The 18,225-nt window shown below is 43.2% G+C and overlaps 1 protein-coding gene across 1 annotated transcript; it reads left to right on the top strand.

Annotated features, from left to right (window-relative positions):
- The first annotated feature begins 240 nt into the window (after positions 1 to 240).
- OVCH2 (ovochymase 2) lies at positions 241 to 17,998 on the top strand. The gene is given in 17 exon segments (XM_060160845.1): positions 241 to 366; positions 2,503 to 2,612; positions 4,270 to 4,361; positions 6,049 to 6,221; positions 6,563 to 6,658; positions 6,885 to 7,036; positions 7,677 to 7,887; positions 10,704 to 10,794; positions 10,920 to 10,934; positions 10,936 to 11,042; positions 11,984 to 12,124; positions 12,499 to 12,547; positions 12,549 to 12,627; positions 15,491 to 15,584; positions 16,107 to 16,238; positions 17,474 to 17,554; positions 17,943 to 17,998. Coding segments are annotated over 17 exon segments (1,767 nt in total). The 5' UTR covers positions 241 to 278.
- The last annotated feature ends 227 nt before the right edge of the window (positions 17,999 to 18,225 follow it).

Here is an 18,225-nt window from a genome sequence, read left to right on the forward strand (position 1 = left end):
GATAGACTCTGGGGGAAGCAATGAATGGATGTGGGTGTAATAGGACATGTACTATTGCTTGAGCAAGACTATGCTTCTGTGGTTGACTCCCCACATCTTGGAAAGATCTTTGTAAGAAACCACATTCAGAAACATCATACGGACATGGTTGAATGCCTCGTGTCTTGGTTAATGAGTAACTTTGTTTTAAGTTGGTATATTGCTGCTCTCACAAGGCTTTCTGTTTTGGTTCTCTTTAGTCTCTCTAAAATTCCAGGGGAAAACTCTTGAGTTTCAAAATGCATATGAGCAAGAATAAGCTCATTTTACTGCTTGGAATGATCTGTTTGGAACAGAGTAAATCTGCAACTCTCTCTCTCCCCAAAGGTAAGTTCCAAATGATCTCTGTAACTACCTTTATCTGAAGAAATAAACTTTGCTGGCAATGGCTCTCACAGTTCCACTCCATATTCCTTTGGGAGAACAGGAGAGACAAATATATTTTGGAGATCTAATTAGTTTTCATGTAATTAATTTGGATTTCTCTCCTGCAATCATCATATTAAACTGAATAGAACATTAATGGAATACAACTTGGACAAGTTGCACTGATCTGGAGAAAACTGGAATTGTTCACTTATTTGGACACATTCCACAATCCCATCTCCTTTCATGTAGCAAATTCTGGAAATCAGCATAAATTTGGAAGCATTTGTAATCTTTTAAAAAATTATATTGCTGGGAAATATGAAGCATGTTTCCTGTAGTCTATTATTTATATATATGTAAATGGTCTTTTTTTCCTCAAGTAACATAATCTGAGAACAGTTCTTGGCAGGCTTCTTCACAGTCAGATTTGTACTAACCTCAAGAATTATCATGTTTTCTATCTTTGCTTCAATTAGTTCAGGAAATACTAAATTTTGTGTCTAAGGTATTTATGATTCAGTCAACAGAAACAGCTAGAAAATAAGCTTTGATTCAATATTATACCTGTACTGGGTTCAGAATCAAACGACAATGTTACATCCATGCTTTGTCATTAATTAGCTGTGTATCTCCTTGATTCTTCATTTTCCCATCAGTAATGTGGGGGTCATAGTGCTTGATTCACAGGCAGAGAATGGGGCTTAAATGGGAAGTTATTTGAAAGAGTTTTGTATATTTTAACATATTAATCTAAATAGCTATGCTTTCAAGGATATATTTTCAAGAAAAATCATTTGTTCTTCCAACTTTTATAAGTGTCTACTGTATGCTAGGAATGTGCTAAACCTTGGAAATACAGAGATTAATAAAACATAGGTTTTTTTTTTCCTTAAGTACTTCATAGTACAGTGAAGGAGACAAACAATTCATTATCATAATACTGCATGGCAGAAACTATAAGAGGGGAGAGGAACTACAGGGGAGAAACATTTAACACAGTTTGAGGAAATCAAGGAAGAGTTCTCAGTTGAAGTGATCTCCAAGCTGAAGAATAGGGATTAGAGAATTCAACTATGTAAAGAAGTGGGGTGATTATGAGACAGGGCATGCTAGGCCCTCCTAGACAACATGTAGAAAAGAAGGACCTGCAGTAGGGACGGAGCATGGACCATCCTTAAATTACCAGGCAGTCTTCAGCGTCTTAATCTAGCCCCTCTCTTAGCTGAAGAGTCAAAAACAAACAAACAAAACAAAACAAACAAAAAAAAGCAGAACAAATATTGAGAATAAATAAGTAAATGCAACTTTTTCAAGGATAAGATCTTTTCCACAAAAAGGAAAGAGTTCTTTCTCCCATTACCTAGCAACCCTTCTACCCTAACGCCATTCCGGTGTGTGAATCAGGACACTGTCTTCCCTCTACTCCACTATCATTGAACAACCTGATACTTTCCACTCTTATAGCAAATTAAATCCAATATTTGACTGTGTGCCAGGCACCACTGATCATGATCTCAGACTTAGTCTCTTGGGTGAAGCAGAGGAAAAGATGCAAACAAAATTACAGTCTAAGGCAGACTATAGTATTAACCATTCAACCAATTAATTGAGCAACTTCTATGAATCGGGAACTGCACTAGATACTGTAGATACAGGTATTTCAAGATTAAGTTCCTATTTCTGAGGAGCTCACAGTCTGGTGGGGTTGAAAGATTACCATAACAGCATGTGATAAATGTCACAGAAGCACAGAGTGCTGTGAGGAGCCTCTAAGGGGTCAGATGGCTCAGTATCAAAAGGGGACTGTATTCACGCTAACCCAGCGGAGATCTACCTCTGAGGCCCTAAATCTTCATGTCAGAAAAGTAGATCTCTTCATGATATGCACGTCCTATGTGAAAAAGTGGAACCTTTTTCACATAGGACGGAACCTTGTACCGCAAATCACAGCAAATTCCACAAATAACTTAAAGCCATTTTATAGTATTGCCACAGGCTCCATGTCTTATAGTATTTCTTGCTCAGAAGACTTTTCTGTACCTCTCAGTCCTAAGAGATATCTAATCACTAAATTATTGTCTTTTTTCCCCCTAGCTCCCTCTTGTGGGCAGAGTCTGGTTAAGTCACGGCCTTTGAATTACCTTAACATTTTCAGTCGCATTGTTGGGGGAAGACAAGTGGAAAAGGGTTCCTACCCTTGGCAGGTGAGTCTCAGGGAACATTCTCCTGTGGTTGGATTATGAGCTGTCTCAGGATTGGATCTCTCAGAACCCATGCTGCTCATCAGTATGCTCTCTTCTGCTTAGTTCATCACCAGAGATCTCATGAGTTAGTACAAGGATCCAAGACGTTCCTGATGTCCATCAGTTGACTTCTAGAAAAGGTGTGTTCAGAACAGTTACAAGCGCTATTGGCTTGCTCCAAAATTTGGAAATGCCATCCCAGACTTTCAGTCCCTAAGACAAAAACCCCGCTTCAAATTTATAATTTAAAAAATAATTTTCTGATTCAATAAATATATTTAAAACATACTTGTCTTGTTATAGTTAAAGATGATGAGGGAAGGTGTAGCCATAGGTTTACTTTTATGTTTGGGATGTAAGATTCATACCTATACCATAGGACCCTTCAGGGAATAATCAAGAGTGCTGCCTCCGTGGTAGTTAGTGTCCTAAGAATTCTGTCTCAATCTAATTTCCTGTTCCTCCTATGCCATAGAACGCCTTTGTGCTTCTGCCCTTAGCCTAAGGCATTTATTGTCTTTGAAAGTGTCCCAATTTTCTTTACCCTGGGAGCCATGCTATATTCTTGCCTCTTCATTTTATAGGTAGAACAATAGCTCTTTATTTTTACTTGTCTTGAGTCAGTCAGTCATATTAACTTTTAGATCAATGGATATTTGGTAACGATTGGTTGACTGAGTCTGTGTTCAGTGAGATGATGGAATGGCTGAATCATTGTCATTTGATTAACTGATGAATTAATTACCTGGTTTGAAGAGTTGATTGATCAAATTCTTACTTGGTCAGTTGGTTGGCTAGTCAATTCAGAAGTCCGTATTCAAATCATAGTCAGGGATGACTCATTGACTTTTACTTACTTGTGCTTTATTCTGTTCTTAGCCTTTTCTCTGTATTAATTTTGTTTTCAATTGCTCATTGAATAATTTTTGTTCAAAAAGGAGACAGTTCTAATAAATTGCTTCTTTTCTAATTTAAACAGTGGAATTAAAAGTATTTGCTTGTACCCTATAAGTCGTGTTGGAGTGAAGCCAAACATCATGAGCAGGACAAGCCAAAGATAGAAAATCTGTTGTAGAGACAGATTAAAAATAAGCTTGAAGCAGTTGTAGAGGTCAAATAGTTAAAAACCATAAGACAGTTGTAAATCCAGACTCTTTCTCTGAGAGGCTTAGAGGAACTGGAACGGACTTCGGAATACTCCCTTAGCCCTCACCTTGTCTTTTTCCCAAACTTCTTCATCTGGTCTGTTCTGTATCTTATGCTTCTTTTTCTTTCTCTTCATTCACAGATATGATTCATATTGTTAGAGTAACAGACGGTAAACATTATCATGTAAATAAATAAATACCCACAATTTTTATTACCAACTTACTAAAACCTTATAGCCAATCATCTCAAGGTAACTACCTCTCCTGTGGGCCAGCAGTAGGAATCTTCTGGTTCCAGCATTGCTCTTCTTTCTGAGCTATAGTGTGATTGGTTTACCACTTCACAGTCCATGATTTCTGATATTTATGAGTAAGATATCTGGGTCTCTTTTTCAGAATATGCTCAGTCTCCAGGTTTGGGGGGATCCCAGGGCATTAACTTACTCCTATTTAAGGTCTTTGCAATTCAGGTGTCTTTGAAACGAAGGCAGAAGCATGTCTGTGGTGGGACCATCATCTCTCCAGAGTGGGTGATCACAGCTGCTCACTGTGTTGCAAACAGGTATGGAAAGCCCAGCCCATTGATGAAGGTCAGATTACCCTTCTACTCCCTGGGCATCAGCAGCAATAACTCTATTAAAATATGGAATGGTGTGATGTATGCCTTAGGGGAGAACATGTTAATTGCATAGTACAGATAGGGCTCAAGGTCATTGTCCGAGGGTACACGACTTGGTAGAAAACATTCATTCCTTATTTAAAATGGGCTAGAAGTTAATAAAGAATAATATCCAAGTGAGAAAAAAAGCATCCCAAAGATAGAGTTCTGAAAGTTCTCTCCTAGTTTTCTTAAATTTCAGTGAAAAAAAAGCATCCAGTTCATTATGCATCTTAATAAATGGATAAAAGAAAACAAAGGGAGGACAGTAAAACGCGAAGAAGGCTCCTGTGTCTTCTTTCCTATTGACCCTGCCTCTCTGAACTTCACTCTAACAATTTCCGTCCCTTATCCATTTTCTTGTATGCTCCAAATGTTCTACTGTTGCCAGTGCTCTTGATGTTCATAAAGCTGCAATGAAGATTATATATCCCCCTATTTGCCCTCTTTCTCCACAAACATCTCCTGGATATTTACTCAGTGCTGGACACTAGTGGGTATCAAAGATACAAAGATGACTAAGATATGATTCCTGCCCCCCGAGAGTTGATAGTCTAAAAAAGAGTCAGCTGATAATTTCACTGCAATGTGGCAGGTGGTTAGGCTAGAGAGTTGCTATGTATTAGGTTTGGTATTTAATATAGCCAAGAGCCAGGGAAATATACCAAGAGAAAATGATGTCTTTTCCAATTTTGTATAAAATCATCTCTTCTAGATCCCCAGAGATGGCAAGCCCAAAGCTCTTAATCCACCTCAATGCATCCTATCAAGTTCCTTTCAGATAACTTTGCTGCGGGTAGAAGAGGAATAGAATGGTGTTTCCCGTGTCATGCTAGATCTCTAAATTACAAACATAAAGGAAGTAGGGGAAGATCCCCACTTCCCATTGCTCTAATCAGTCCCAAAGCCCTGAGTGTGCATACCCTCTGGAACATCAGAGTTACGGTGCTACTACGTCTTTCATGGTATGCACTATGCACTAGATCTCTGACATTAAAGCAGCATACTTCATGGGAATCACCAGAAACTCTCAAAGGATCTCACTGATATTGAGGCCAGGCCAGCCATCTGGGGTAGCTGAACATAGCTTTAGACCACTGAATTATACTGTATATACACCCTTAGGCATTTAACAAATAACACTGCAAGGTATTCAATTTATCATATTATTGGCTCCATATGAGGCCACGTTTTACTAGTCCCTCACTCACATTGGGAACCTCTACATTTGGAATCATTCTCACTTTCTCTGTTCATCAGCTTCACACCTACATTATCTATCCATGTCTTTTTTTTTTTTTTTGCGGTACGCAGGCCTCTCACTGTTGTGGCCTCTCCCGTTGCGGAGCACAGGCTCCGGACGCGCAGGCTCAGTGGCCATGGCTCATGGGCCCAGCCGCTCCGCGGCATGTGGGATCTTCCCGGACCGGGGCACGAACCCGTGTCCCCTGCATTGGCAGGCGGACTCTCAACCCCTGTGCCACCAGGGAAGCCCCATCCATGTCACTTTGAAGAAGTCATTTTGTCAACCACTGCAACTGTACTCAGAGGTTCACTGAAATCCATCCATTTTACTCTTTCCTCCTCATAGAAATATTGCATCAACTTTCAACGTTACTGCTGGAGAACATGACTTGAGCTATATAGAGCCAGGAGAGCAAAGCCTCACCATTGAAAGCATCATCATACACCCATATTTCTCTACCAAGAAGCCAATGGATTATGATATTGCTCTTTTGAAGATGGCTGGAGCTTTCCATTTTGGTAAACATTTGAAGCTCACTCTGAATTGTCTACCCCATGTGCTCCAGAACTTCTGTTCCGTAGCACATTCCCTACAGCATAAGTTATGCAGCATATTCTGAATCGTGTACTTTGAGACAGGAATTTGAGCTGGAGGCTCCCCTACCTGAAACCCTCTTGGCTTGTGGCTTTAGATATAGGGTCATGTGGAGTCCGTTACTTTGTTTCACAAGTAACCCCTGGAGGTGCCAGACAGAGATACCACAAGTTCTTTGGGAACCACCTAGATGCCAGTTGGTGAGTGGCTTATGGTATCCTCTCCTCCATGAATGAAACAAGCCCTGCCTTGCTCTTTTCTGCAGACCAGTCTGTGGGACCCATGTGTCTTCCAGAGCCAGGGGAACAATTTGAGCCTGGATTTATTTGTACAACCACAGGCTGGGGCCGCTTGAATGAAGGTAAGAACTCCTACGCTCGTACCAGAAGTTTCTGGTTGGTCATCAAAAAAGAGAATTTTTAATCTATTTTTAAAAGACAGTTGTGTAGACATTTTTAAAATAGAGACTATCACATTGTACTTCGTAATTCAAGTCTTTCCAAAAGACACAAGCCTGAATGGGGCATCTTCAACGCAGAAAAGGTGAAAGAGCGCCTTGCTGGGGTTCTCATTTCTGTGTTTTCTAGATGGCGTCATCCCACAAGTCTTGCAGGAAGTGAACCTGCCCATTTTGACCCAGGATGAGTGTATTACAGCTCTGTTGACCTTACAGAAACCCATTAGTGGGCGGACCTTTCTCTGCGCAGGCTTCCCAGATGGAGGAAGAGATGCATGTCAGGTAGGCAGGAATGGTTGGGCTGACAGGTCCCAGGCAGGGCTTCCCTCAGCTTTGTCATCAGATGAGGGGCTGAAAGAAGGCTGTAGGCAAGCCTGGACTCGGGAAAGAAGGATCAGGACTGAAAAGGGAGGTCAAGTCAAAATAGAGGACAGTTTAAACAACCTGTTTTTAGCAGAGACTGTGCTTTCAGAGGAGATCTTCTGCTCTTTCCAAAAGACCAAATAATGGAGATGATGCCAACAATGAACTAGGGTACTCCGGCCCTGAAGGATAGGTGATGCTTTCCTACTTAGAGATTTCCAGTTTGTGTATAATGGGAGCTTTCTCTTTCCCTCCATCCTTCCTGCTGACCAAACTTGAGGTTGATTCGCCTACTGGACAAGACTTTTCTGAGTCTGTAGGATGAGACAGGAGAAGGAAACAATCTGATATTTGATGAAAGCTTAGGATGGGGAAGAAGGAGGTGGACTTGGTAGGCTCCAATGGTATTTGATGATTGACTGTGAATTGTGCTTGCCTCTTCTCCCAGGCCCCTGAGTCCAAAGTATTAGAAGTGAAGAAATGCATTAATCCTCATCTAGCACCTTTGTGGGGCACAGACACTGACAATGACAGTAACAGAGATCTTTTCTCCCTACAGGGAGACTCAGGAGGTTCCCTCATGTGCCGGAATAAGAAAGGGACTTGGACTCTGGCTGGTGTGACTTCCTGGGGTTTGGGCTGTGGTCGAGGTTGGAGAAATAACCTGCAGAAAGATGATCAAGGATCCCCTGGGATCTTCACAGATCTTACTAAAGTGCTTCCCTGGATCCACAAACACATCCAAATTGGTAACCAAGCCAGAACATAAGGTCAAGAAGCTAGGGAAAGAGAGAGAGCATCAGCAGAGGCTACGCAAGTCAGGACCACTGAGCAGACAACCTCTGCTTCTGTTCTTAGTGTCTCACATAAGGACTGTGGTATTTACTGAGTCTAAAACAAGGGTAAACTATGATGTGTGGTACAGTGTACAAATATTCAATGAAACGTGAATACATCCATCCTAGACTTTGTCAAATTTGCCTTTGATTGAAACTGTCTCACCACTTCTCAATTCCGCTAGCAAGATTCAGCAAGCTATAGCATGGATCAGTGGTTATCAAGGAGGGGAAATTTTGCGCCCCACGGGACAATGTCTGGAGACATTTCTGGTTGTCACAACAGGGGACAGGGGTGCCACTGGCATCTAGGGGGTAGGGGCTCTGGATGCTGCTAAACATCCTACAGTGCACGGGACAGCCCTCCTCCACAGCAAAGAATGATTTAGTCCCATATGTTAGTAGTGTTGTGGTTGAGAAGGCCTGGCATAGAGCCAGGTACCATAAGTCTGAAAAGGCCAGTGTCTATATACATCCTTCTACCAGATTCACCAGTGAGTTAATTGAAACTTCATTTTTGCCTCCAAATCCAACTTAGTTGTTTTCTTAACTGGTGGCTTCCAGCCTAAAATAGGACTTCTATTCTTTCCCAAAGGGGTTAATTCAAATTAGTTCAGGAAGAACCTGGGTTTGTGTTCAAGTATACGGTACACTAGCAGGTTTCGGAGTCCTCAGTTCAACTTGTAGCTGTCCAGCAGTTGTGGGTGTGTTATTTCCATCTCTAGCCTCCCTTTCCATGAAAAATTAGAGGGGTAGACCAGATGACCTCTTCTTGCTTTGTGTAATCCCCAAGCTAAGCAGTCCATTTAATAAAGAGAGTGAAATCATCTTCTTAAAGCACAAAGACCACTTTGCTGCTTTGTCAATTTATCCCTTCTGTTCTTTCCACAGATTGTATTTTCATTAGTTGCAAATTGACTTAACAACCTCTGCACTTTTGAGCCAGGGAGATGCTAACTTCTTGAAATATTGCTCAGGATATCACAACCTCGAATTGCATCTTTCTTTTTCTTTCCCAGGAAAGCTGAGAAAGCACTCCAGAGATGGGTATTTCTTGTAGCCTGTTCTTCCAGGAGCATGAATTAATCTCTAGGATTTCTGAAAATCGGTTCCTTTATAATCAAAAGTCTTCCTCTGCAAGAGCTCTCCATAATCACTAGGTATAAAACCATCACTAGGAGCACACAGCCATTCATCCCCAGCCAGGGAGGGTGAATTCATCCCTTCACCCAGCAGGAGCACAACATTCCCTCTGAGTTCACTTGTCAATCCAGAGCTCCAGTTCAATTCAGCAAACAGTTGGCAAATCCCAGATTTGGATCCAAGACACAAGGGAGGAGGTGGGGCATGGCAGATGTGGTCCGGAAGCTACACACCTTGTCCTGAAAGAATAGGGGACTCACCCCCAGGGTTACATTGCAGGTCTGAAATGAAGTCAGTCTGTGACTTTGGGCAGGCTCCTTCCTACCTCTGAACCTGAGTTTCCTCATCCAAAAAGGAAAGAGTTTGGACCAGGTGGTCTCAAAGGCATCTTTAGCTCAAATCTTCAGTGGTTCTGTGAGTCTGTGGGGCTATCTCCAAAGAGCAAAGTGGAAAAAGAGTACCCTGAGAGCTCAGAGGAGTGGGTGGCTGCTTCTAGCTGGGGGGAAAAAATACAAGGGAGACTTTGGAGCACAGACATCTTTTAAGCTTAACCTTAAAGAACAAAGGATGAGTAGGATTTTGTCAGTTGGAAATGGGATATAGGTAAAGAAAAATATTCCAGCTTAAGGAATCATCCTTATCAGAAGATGGATACTAAAATATGGAGATATGAAAATTTAGGATGTAATAGAGACCCAGTAAGTCAATCAGTTGAAGTGTAGGCTATGTGATGAGTTTTTATGAGGGAGAAGATTAAACGGGTAACCTGAGAACAAAATATGGAAACTTTGAACACCATTCAAGAAAATTTTGACTTTATTGAGTAATAGGAAGTTGACTAATTAGATAAACAGATTAGAGCTATACTTTAGTGCTATAAGAACGGCACATAGGGGATAAATTGGAGAGGAAAATATCAATAATTCAAGGTGGACTTATGAGATTATGCATTAGTTCAAGAGACAAGAATATAATGCTTGAACGAGGGCAATGGCCAGAGAATGAAAAGGAGGGCATAGAAACAGGATGAATTAGGCCAGGATAGTCACTAAGGTTACGAGCGGTGAGGGAGGGAAGGAATGAAGGATGACACCAAAGTTCTGAGCATGGAAAGCTAAGAGAAGGGCACATAAGCTAATCAAATCAGAAGTGGAAGCAGTTTTGCAGACTGAGAGGAAGTCCTTTTGTAGCATGTTAAGTTTCAGGGGAGATATCTAGGAGATGGTTGAAAAATCAGAAGTTCAGGTAGAGATAACAGTTGAAACTGATGGTGTGAATGAAGTGGATCAGAGGGCTCGTGTAGAGAGAAATGAAAACTAAGAATAGAACCTAGGAAATACCTGCATCTATAGAGTGGAATTATGGGGTCAAAGAAGGAAGAGTAAAGAAGAAGAAATCATAGAATCTCAAGGTTAGGCAGGATCTACAAGAAACAAAAAGTAAGGCATCATAGAAGCCAAGATAGCAAAAGATCTCGTGTCTCCACGAAAGGAAGCGTGTGTGAAGAAGAACCAGGAGGCCGCAGTGTCTGTACAGGTTCTGGGGGAAAAGGGCTCTTGTGGCTAGCCATCACTGTTAGCGCTGATTCGCGTGGCTTTCCCTCCCAGCCTCATGCAGTGAGCAGGACCGTGTGATCAGAGCATCAGAAGGGGAGCTGCACTTCCCAGAAAGCCCCTTCCTGTATTATGAGAGCAAGCAGTGAGTAGCCCCCCTGCCTCTCCTGCCCTTGACTCCCACCTCAAGTTTGACTCTGCCCCACTCATTGGACTGTGACAGTCGCTTTCCATCTAGAAATAATACCCTCTCAATGTATCTACCTTCAGACTGTGTGTCTGGACCGTTTGTACCAGAGGGAATGCACGTGCTCCTCAATTTTTCCCACTTCGATGCAGAGTCTTGTCACCACAATTACCTGTCAATACATTCTTTAGAAGACACACTGATTGGTGAGTGGATTTTCACATTGTCAAATGGACACTAGTGCTAGGAGGACGTAATGGGGCCTGGTTACAATATGTCTGGCCCTGAGGCATCTATAAGTACCGCACTTCCTGTCTCCAATTTTGAGACTTAGAATTGACAGTGGAAAGGAACAAAATCTGAGCCTGTGTGAGGGCTGTAAGGGCCACAGTGCAATTCACTTACAGCATCTGCTGCCCATGGAAACAGGCTTCCTAGACTCATTTGCCAGACCTGGAGCCCATCAGGAGTAAAATGTAGACATACAGCAGTGCCTCTTGGGGCCTCCCGGGCAGAATGCTGCTCTCCTACGCATGGAAATGACCATTACCCGCCTCGTCCAGTTCAGAAGGAAGATACCAACAGATAGCCACAAGGAGGAGAGAAAGGTTACTTATACAAGAAACAGAAATGGACTGGAGTAAAATGTAGACATATAGCAGTGCCTCTTGAGGCCTCCCGGGCAGAATGCTGCTCTCCTACGTATGAAAATGACCATTACCCGCCTCGTCCAGTTCAGAAGGAGGATACCAACAGATAGCCACAAGGAGGAGATAAAGGTTACTTATACAAGAAACAGAAATGCAGGAGTGTTTCTGTGGTTCTAAACTGCAGGTGATTTTGCCCACCCCCTCCCTCCCCCAGGAGACACTTAGCAATGTCTTAGAAGCATTTTTGGTTATCGCAACGAGAGGGAATGTTACTGGCATCCAGTGGGTAGAGGCCAGGATTGCTGCAAAACATCCTACAATGTGCAGGACAGCCTGAACACCAAGAACGTTCCAGTTCAAAATGTCAGTAGTGCTGAGGTTGAGAAACCCTGATTTAGACAAGCCTGCACTATCATGAAAGTTCAGTTCCCCATAAGTCTTTTCATGGGTGCTGTTTTCTAGACTCTGAACCAAAACGCTTCATTCTTACGTTGCAGGGAAATTCTGTGGGAACAGCCTGGCTTCATCGGTTCTCGTTGGCTCCAACGCTATAAGGCTGAGGTTCATCTCTGATGCCACAGATTATGCTGTTGGGTTTAATCTCACGTATAAAGCTCTTAAACCAAACTACCTTCCTGGTAAAACCGTTTACTCTTATCACACACTATGCATTCCTTTTGCAGAAATTGAGGACCCATAGGAATGAGATGAGGGGTAGGGAGCCCCCACCCAAGGCCCACTGAGCTCCATAGCAGAGAGGAGCTCAAGGCAAGTGAGATGCAGGTGCAGGGGCTCCTTCTGCAGTCCTGCTAAAGCGTGTTTGTTGCCTACCCAAGTGAGCTGAGAGGGCCTGATGAGTTCTTGGGAACCAGTGCGCGACCTCCCCCTTCTTGATGGCTCTGCCTTAAGAGTCAGTTCAGGCATCACTTGTGGGAGACACAAGGGGGAAAACAAAGAGGATCCCTCTGTGCGCAGTGATGCCATTGTTTGGACGTTCTCCCTTGTGTTGCAGAGTCAGGCTGCAGCTCCTTAACTATCCTTTTTGAAGAAGGCCTCATACAGTCTTCACTATCCTGAGGACTACAGCAACATGGCCAGCTGCAGCTGGGTTTTTCAAGCCCCCTAACATCACCTCGTTAAGGTACTGACCCTGTAAGGGTCAGTAAGGTACCCTTACTTTGTAAGGTACCCTTACTTTGCTGAGGTAAGGGTACCCTTAAAGGTAAGGTAAGGGTACCCTTACCCAAAGTAAGGTACCCTTACTTTGCTGAGGATCTCCAGAGAATCGCTCGCATAAACACCATGGGGGCAGACGTTTTATCTGGTGTATCTGCTGCTGTATCCCTAGTACCTAGAATAGAACCTAGCACCTGGCACACAAGGTTCTTGATAAATATTATTGATACTGGTTGACTAACAGACTAGCCTATTATCTACTGTAACTACCCACACTTACCGCTAGGTGGCAACTGTGTGCTTTACATTTTGTTGAAATGTGGCCTTAATCTTTGTACCAGGTAACTTGTTTCATCAGTGTCTAGTCCTTTCTAGAAACAAGCATTTCTTCCTTATTAATTAAACTGCTAACAAAACAGTTTGTGGAGAGTGGATAACAAAAGTGCAGTGCAGAACAGTTTCAGGGACTGGCATAAGGTATAGCAGGAGGGGTGGTGGAAGGCGAGGCTGAGATGGAAGCATGGAGGGCTTTGAATGTCAGGATACAGAGTGTATTCAGCCTTTGATTCGCGGTGTTTGTGGCCATTTGTGTGTTTGTTCAGTTAACACTAGTGGGCCATCTGCAGAAATGCCTTCAGGTAGATGACACTGCAGTCAGGGTGACGTTGGAATTAGGCATTATTTAGAAGTCTTTCTCTTAAAATAATAATTGAAAGCAAGAGAGTATATGGAGACAAAGTAAACTATAAAATAACGGGTAAGGAGTAAGGGTGAACAAGACCTCAAAGTTCTTGTATATTTAAGAGGCCAAAAGAGATCTGAGACCCAGGAATAGAACCAAATTGGTGCAGTGTTATGACAGTCCAGAGAATGAAGCCTTTAATTCAAAACACAAAACAAAACAAACAAACAGAAAGGTATGGCCAATAGGTTGGATTTCCCACAGCAAGTTAGAGTTTAAAGAGAAAGAGGACCCCCTCCCTCCCTCCCTCCCTCCCTTCCTCCCTTCCTCCGTTCCTCCCTCCCTTCCTTCCTTCCTTCCTTCCTTCCGTTCTCTCTTTCTTGATAGATCTTGATCTCCTTCCTTCTTTCTCTCTTCCTTCTGCAGAGAAACCATTGTACAGCTCTGAAACCTTTTGTTCTATTCAAATGTGCTTTTAAATGTTAACAAAGTAAAAAGACAAAACTTTTTTAAAAAATAAAGAGAGGGAGGACTAAGCACCCGTTATACAGTCCCCACCTCATCCCCCAATAAAAAGGTAGAAGAGCTGGGATGGACAATTGAACAGTAGAGAGGAGGTGGGGGAGGTGTCATCTGAAAGGTCAGGTGAAATCAGATGTTAGGTGCAGAAACAAGATCACACAGGAGAAGGAGACACGGAGTAAGTGAGACAAGTGTAGCTGTTGTCTTTCTAAAAGTTTCTGAAACCCAAACAGAGTCAAGGCAGACAGTTCAGGACGAAGCAGGATTAAAGGGAACTGTGTTACTGACAGAGGAGAAAATCTTAAGTATGAGCGTACGCCTGGAAGGAGGAAGAAGACAAAATTTAGTTGAAAATCTGAACATATCAGAGCTAGAAGTGATTCAAAAGCATCTATGCAATAAAATACACTGAGTGCTGTGCATCCGTGAAAAGATGCACTCACACTCGGCCGTGACAGCATCAGCCTGCAGGACCCATCTGGGACGGTCAATTGTAAGTTGGTAGGACAAGTCGTAACTATGTGCACACCATTTGACTCGAAGAGAAAAGGGTCTTTTTAAAATTATTATTATTATTATTCATAAATTTTATTGCTCTACAAGTTCTGTTTACCAACTTCAAACATTTTAAATTCTAAATATTATTGATATTAAAGGAACAGGTATATCTGACTTTTAGAAATATTTTAAGTTTTCTTGTAAGTTATTTATTATAGGCATTCTAGATCCCCTGTGATGGAAGTTTCTGGTTTAAAAAAGATTTATGGGGGCTTCCCTGGTGACGCAGTGGTTGAGAGTCCGCCTGCCGATGCAGGGGACACGGGTTCGTGCCCTGGTCCAGGAAGATCCCACATGCCGCGGAGCGTCTGGGCCCGTGAGACACGGCCGCTGAGCCTGCGCGTCCAGAGCCTGTGCTCCACAACGGGAGAGGCCACAACAGTGAGAGGCCCGCGTACCACAAAACAAACAAACAAACAATAAGATTTATGTAATTTTCCTCCTTTTCTTAAAACCCTTTCCATAAGACACAATGGTCAGAGTAACCAAAAAGGGTCTATTTCCAGAAAGTATCCCAGTAGGGGTTTAAGAAATGTTTGAACGGATCCTGTTTCTGACACGTCTCCTTCTCCCCATGTCTCGTTCACCATGAATCATCCTTTCCCTCCACTTCTGTCCTAGCCGCGCAGGCCTGTGTCTTTTGCCAAGTGCTCAGGCTCCATTGAATCCGCATCATTTGTGTATAAACAATCTAAGCTGCTACCTCATCATTTCTATCTCCCACTGCTCCTCTCAATTAGTCAGGGCTATCAGATTGCTCAAATGTTGTTCTTTGCTGTTTCTTTGCCCCTCCAAGGAGGGAACTGGGGAGCTCAAATATTTGCGTGTTTCCCCACCCTTCTCTTCAGCCTGTGATTGAGTGCTTGGATGTTTCAGAGGGTTTGGGAGCCTGGGGTTTAGCGTCATTTCCTAAGTCATGTAACCCGCTCATGAATGCCCCGTTACATTTCTCATCTAAGGTCATGATGCTGTAGAGTGAGTTGAACAATCCAGATTCCTCTCCTTGATCAAAGTGAGGTAATGCGTTCATATTGTTTACTCTGGATGTAACATGGAGTCTTCTCAGCTTTCCTTTCAAAACCTGGAAGCAGAAGAAAGTGGAGATTGCACTTCCGACTATGTGAGCATGCACAGGGATGTAGAAAGGAAGAAAGAAATAGGTTTGTGTTCCCTGGGAGCCTCGGCTTCCCTGGTTTGCATTTGGACCCAGTCCTTCTTGGGACTCCTTTTAGGGAATGTGGCTCAATGTTCCTTCATTCCCCTGCACCATCTCCATCACTTCCTATGCTCTCACCACCTCTCCTCCTTCTCCACCATCAGGGGCGGGAAGAGCTTCAGGGAGAATCGAAGAACGATTTGATCAGAAAATGTGGAAGGCTCACAGTGAACTAGGGGTCAGAGGGGAAAGTGACATTGAAATAAGCCCTGTGGCTGGAACAACTTCCCTTAGTGGCATTCCCAGTGGGAGTGTTTGGGAGATAAACAGAATTGAAATGTTGACGGGGTTAAATACACAGTACAAAGGAGCACTCTGCCTTTCTATTTTGGAAATGAATTGTGACATACACTGGAAAGGTTTATTTCTTAACAGTTACCTGAAGGACAATTGTTTTCTTCTATCCAGTGCCACGTCTGTCTCCTGGGCCCTTGACCATGTCATGCCGGGGCTGGGCTTGAACCAGCTCGACTGTGTGGCTTTGTTGTCCCCGCCCCTGTGGTGAGCATCTCCAGGGTGATGTCCGTCAGCTTCCAGTCCGATGAAAACATGACCTTCAGAGGCTTCCAGGCTACAGTCTCCTTCGTTCCTCAAACAGGTAAGAAGATTGAGGCCCCAACTCCTCAGGTCTCAAGTCTCATCCTCCTGCTGTGGTAAAAAGGGCAGCATTTAGAGACCAGCATGGATATAATCAACTCATGATTCACTAAATCTATGAATCCTGAACCACTGCTCCTGGGGAAATACAGAGTTAGGGGCCTCTCAGCCTCTGCTTTTATGTGGGTTTCTGTTTCAAGTCACCTTATTTAATATACATTGCTGATTCATTTACACTGAACTCATGGTCAATACCACTATAACTCACGCCTGCACGGAGCTGGTCCATCACGTGTATCTTCTCTCTAAGGCACAGCCCAGGCTTTTTGCCCTTAGGAACACTAGATGGCACTTCAGCACTATGTTTAGGGCCATTGCGAACAGCAAAATCGCCAACAAAAAGCCCCAAAATGTAAAAAGCAAAACAAAGAGGGGCGCTAACAGACCGCAGGAAGGACGCTTGTTTATAGTATGAGAGCTGAAACAAGACGGCAGAGTGTGGCCTCACGAGACCTCAGCCAGGACACGTGATCAGGTGACTCAAATTTTCCACTGCTCTGCATATGTCCATGAATGACCGTGAAAGCACCATGAGTATTGGTTTTGAGTTAACAAGTGTTAGCGAGTAGGTGAATTCAAAAATACAGAATCCGTGAAGAATGAAGATCAGCTGTATGTCTGAATCTTGGCCTGTCCTTACTAGAAGTGTGATCTAAGTGTCATCTAGGATTCATCCTCCTCAGTCTTACAACGGGAGAATAATACATGCCCGGTAAAGATGTAGTGAGGCTTAAATCAGATGATGTGTATTGGGCCACAAGTGTGTGTGTGTGTGTGTGTGTGTGTGTGTGTGTGTGTGTGTGTGTGTGTGTGTGTGTGTGTGTGTGTGTGTGACACAGAGAGAGGCTCAGAAATGTGAAGTATCTTCACCAACCCCCAGTCCCTAGACACTTGAAGACACAGCTTCCTTCCAAGCTCTCACACCCCATGAGCACTCTGTCCAAATCCTACAAAGCCAGTTACTGGCTTCTCAAGTTGTTCATTCTTATTGGGCGGTAAACAGCTGCTAATGGGAAAGCCAGGTTATAGTTCAAATACTCCACTTTCCAGTTCAAATACCCATAGAGTCTAACTGGCTGAGATGTCCCAGAATTCTAAAAATAATAATTTTCTGATAAATCCCAAACATTGGCCTTGTTTGTGTGAACTGAGCAGCTATATCATGCTTATACCCAGATTTTTACATCTCCGGATTAGAGAATGAATCAGTGTTTCTGGAGACGTGGAATGTACTACCTGAAGAATCCAGTGCTTCTGGTAAGCTGTTTTGGAGAATGTCACTACCAGAAGTATACAGATTTTTATTACTCTCGGTTCAACCAAGAACCCCAAAAAGATATATTGGGGTTTTAACCTTCAGTACCTAAGGTCACATTCTGTGACCTTCTTTGGAGATAGAGTGTTTACAAAGGCAAGCAAGTTAAAATGCTGTCATTAGTGTGGGCCCTAATCCAGTACGACTGGTGTCCTTATAAAAGGGGAAATTTGGAGAGAGAGACACGCACACACGGAGAACATCATACGGACATGAAGGCAGAGATGGGAGTGATACATCATGTGTGAACCAAAGAATGCTAAAGATTGCCAGCAAACCATCAGAAGCTAGAGGAGAGGCGTGGAGTGGATTCTCCATCACCACCCTCAGGAGGCATCGACGTGCCCAACACCTTGACCCTGGACCTCGAGGCTCCGGAACTGTGACACAATACATTTTTGTCTTCTAAGCCACCCTGTTTGTGATATTTTGTTACAGCCTGCCTAGCAAGCTAATACACCAGGAATTGGCTTACACGATTGTGGGAGCTGACCAAGCAAGTCAGTCCATAAGGCAAGCAGGCAGAAAGGGAAGGTCACAGGACCCTGGAATTCCACAGGCATGGGCTGAGGCCATTCTCCACAAGCAGAATTTCTTCTCTCTCTGGGGGAAG

The sequence above is a fragment of the Lagenorhynchus albirostris genome, chromosome 9 (genome assembly GCF_949774975.1).
Source record: "Lagenorhynchus albirostris chromosome 9, mLagAlb1.1, whole genome shotgun sequence".
Classification (NCBI taxonomy): Eukaryota; Metazoa; Chordata; class Mammalia; order Artiodactyla; family Delphinidae; genus Lagenorhynchus; species Lagenorhynchus albirostris.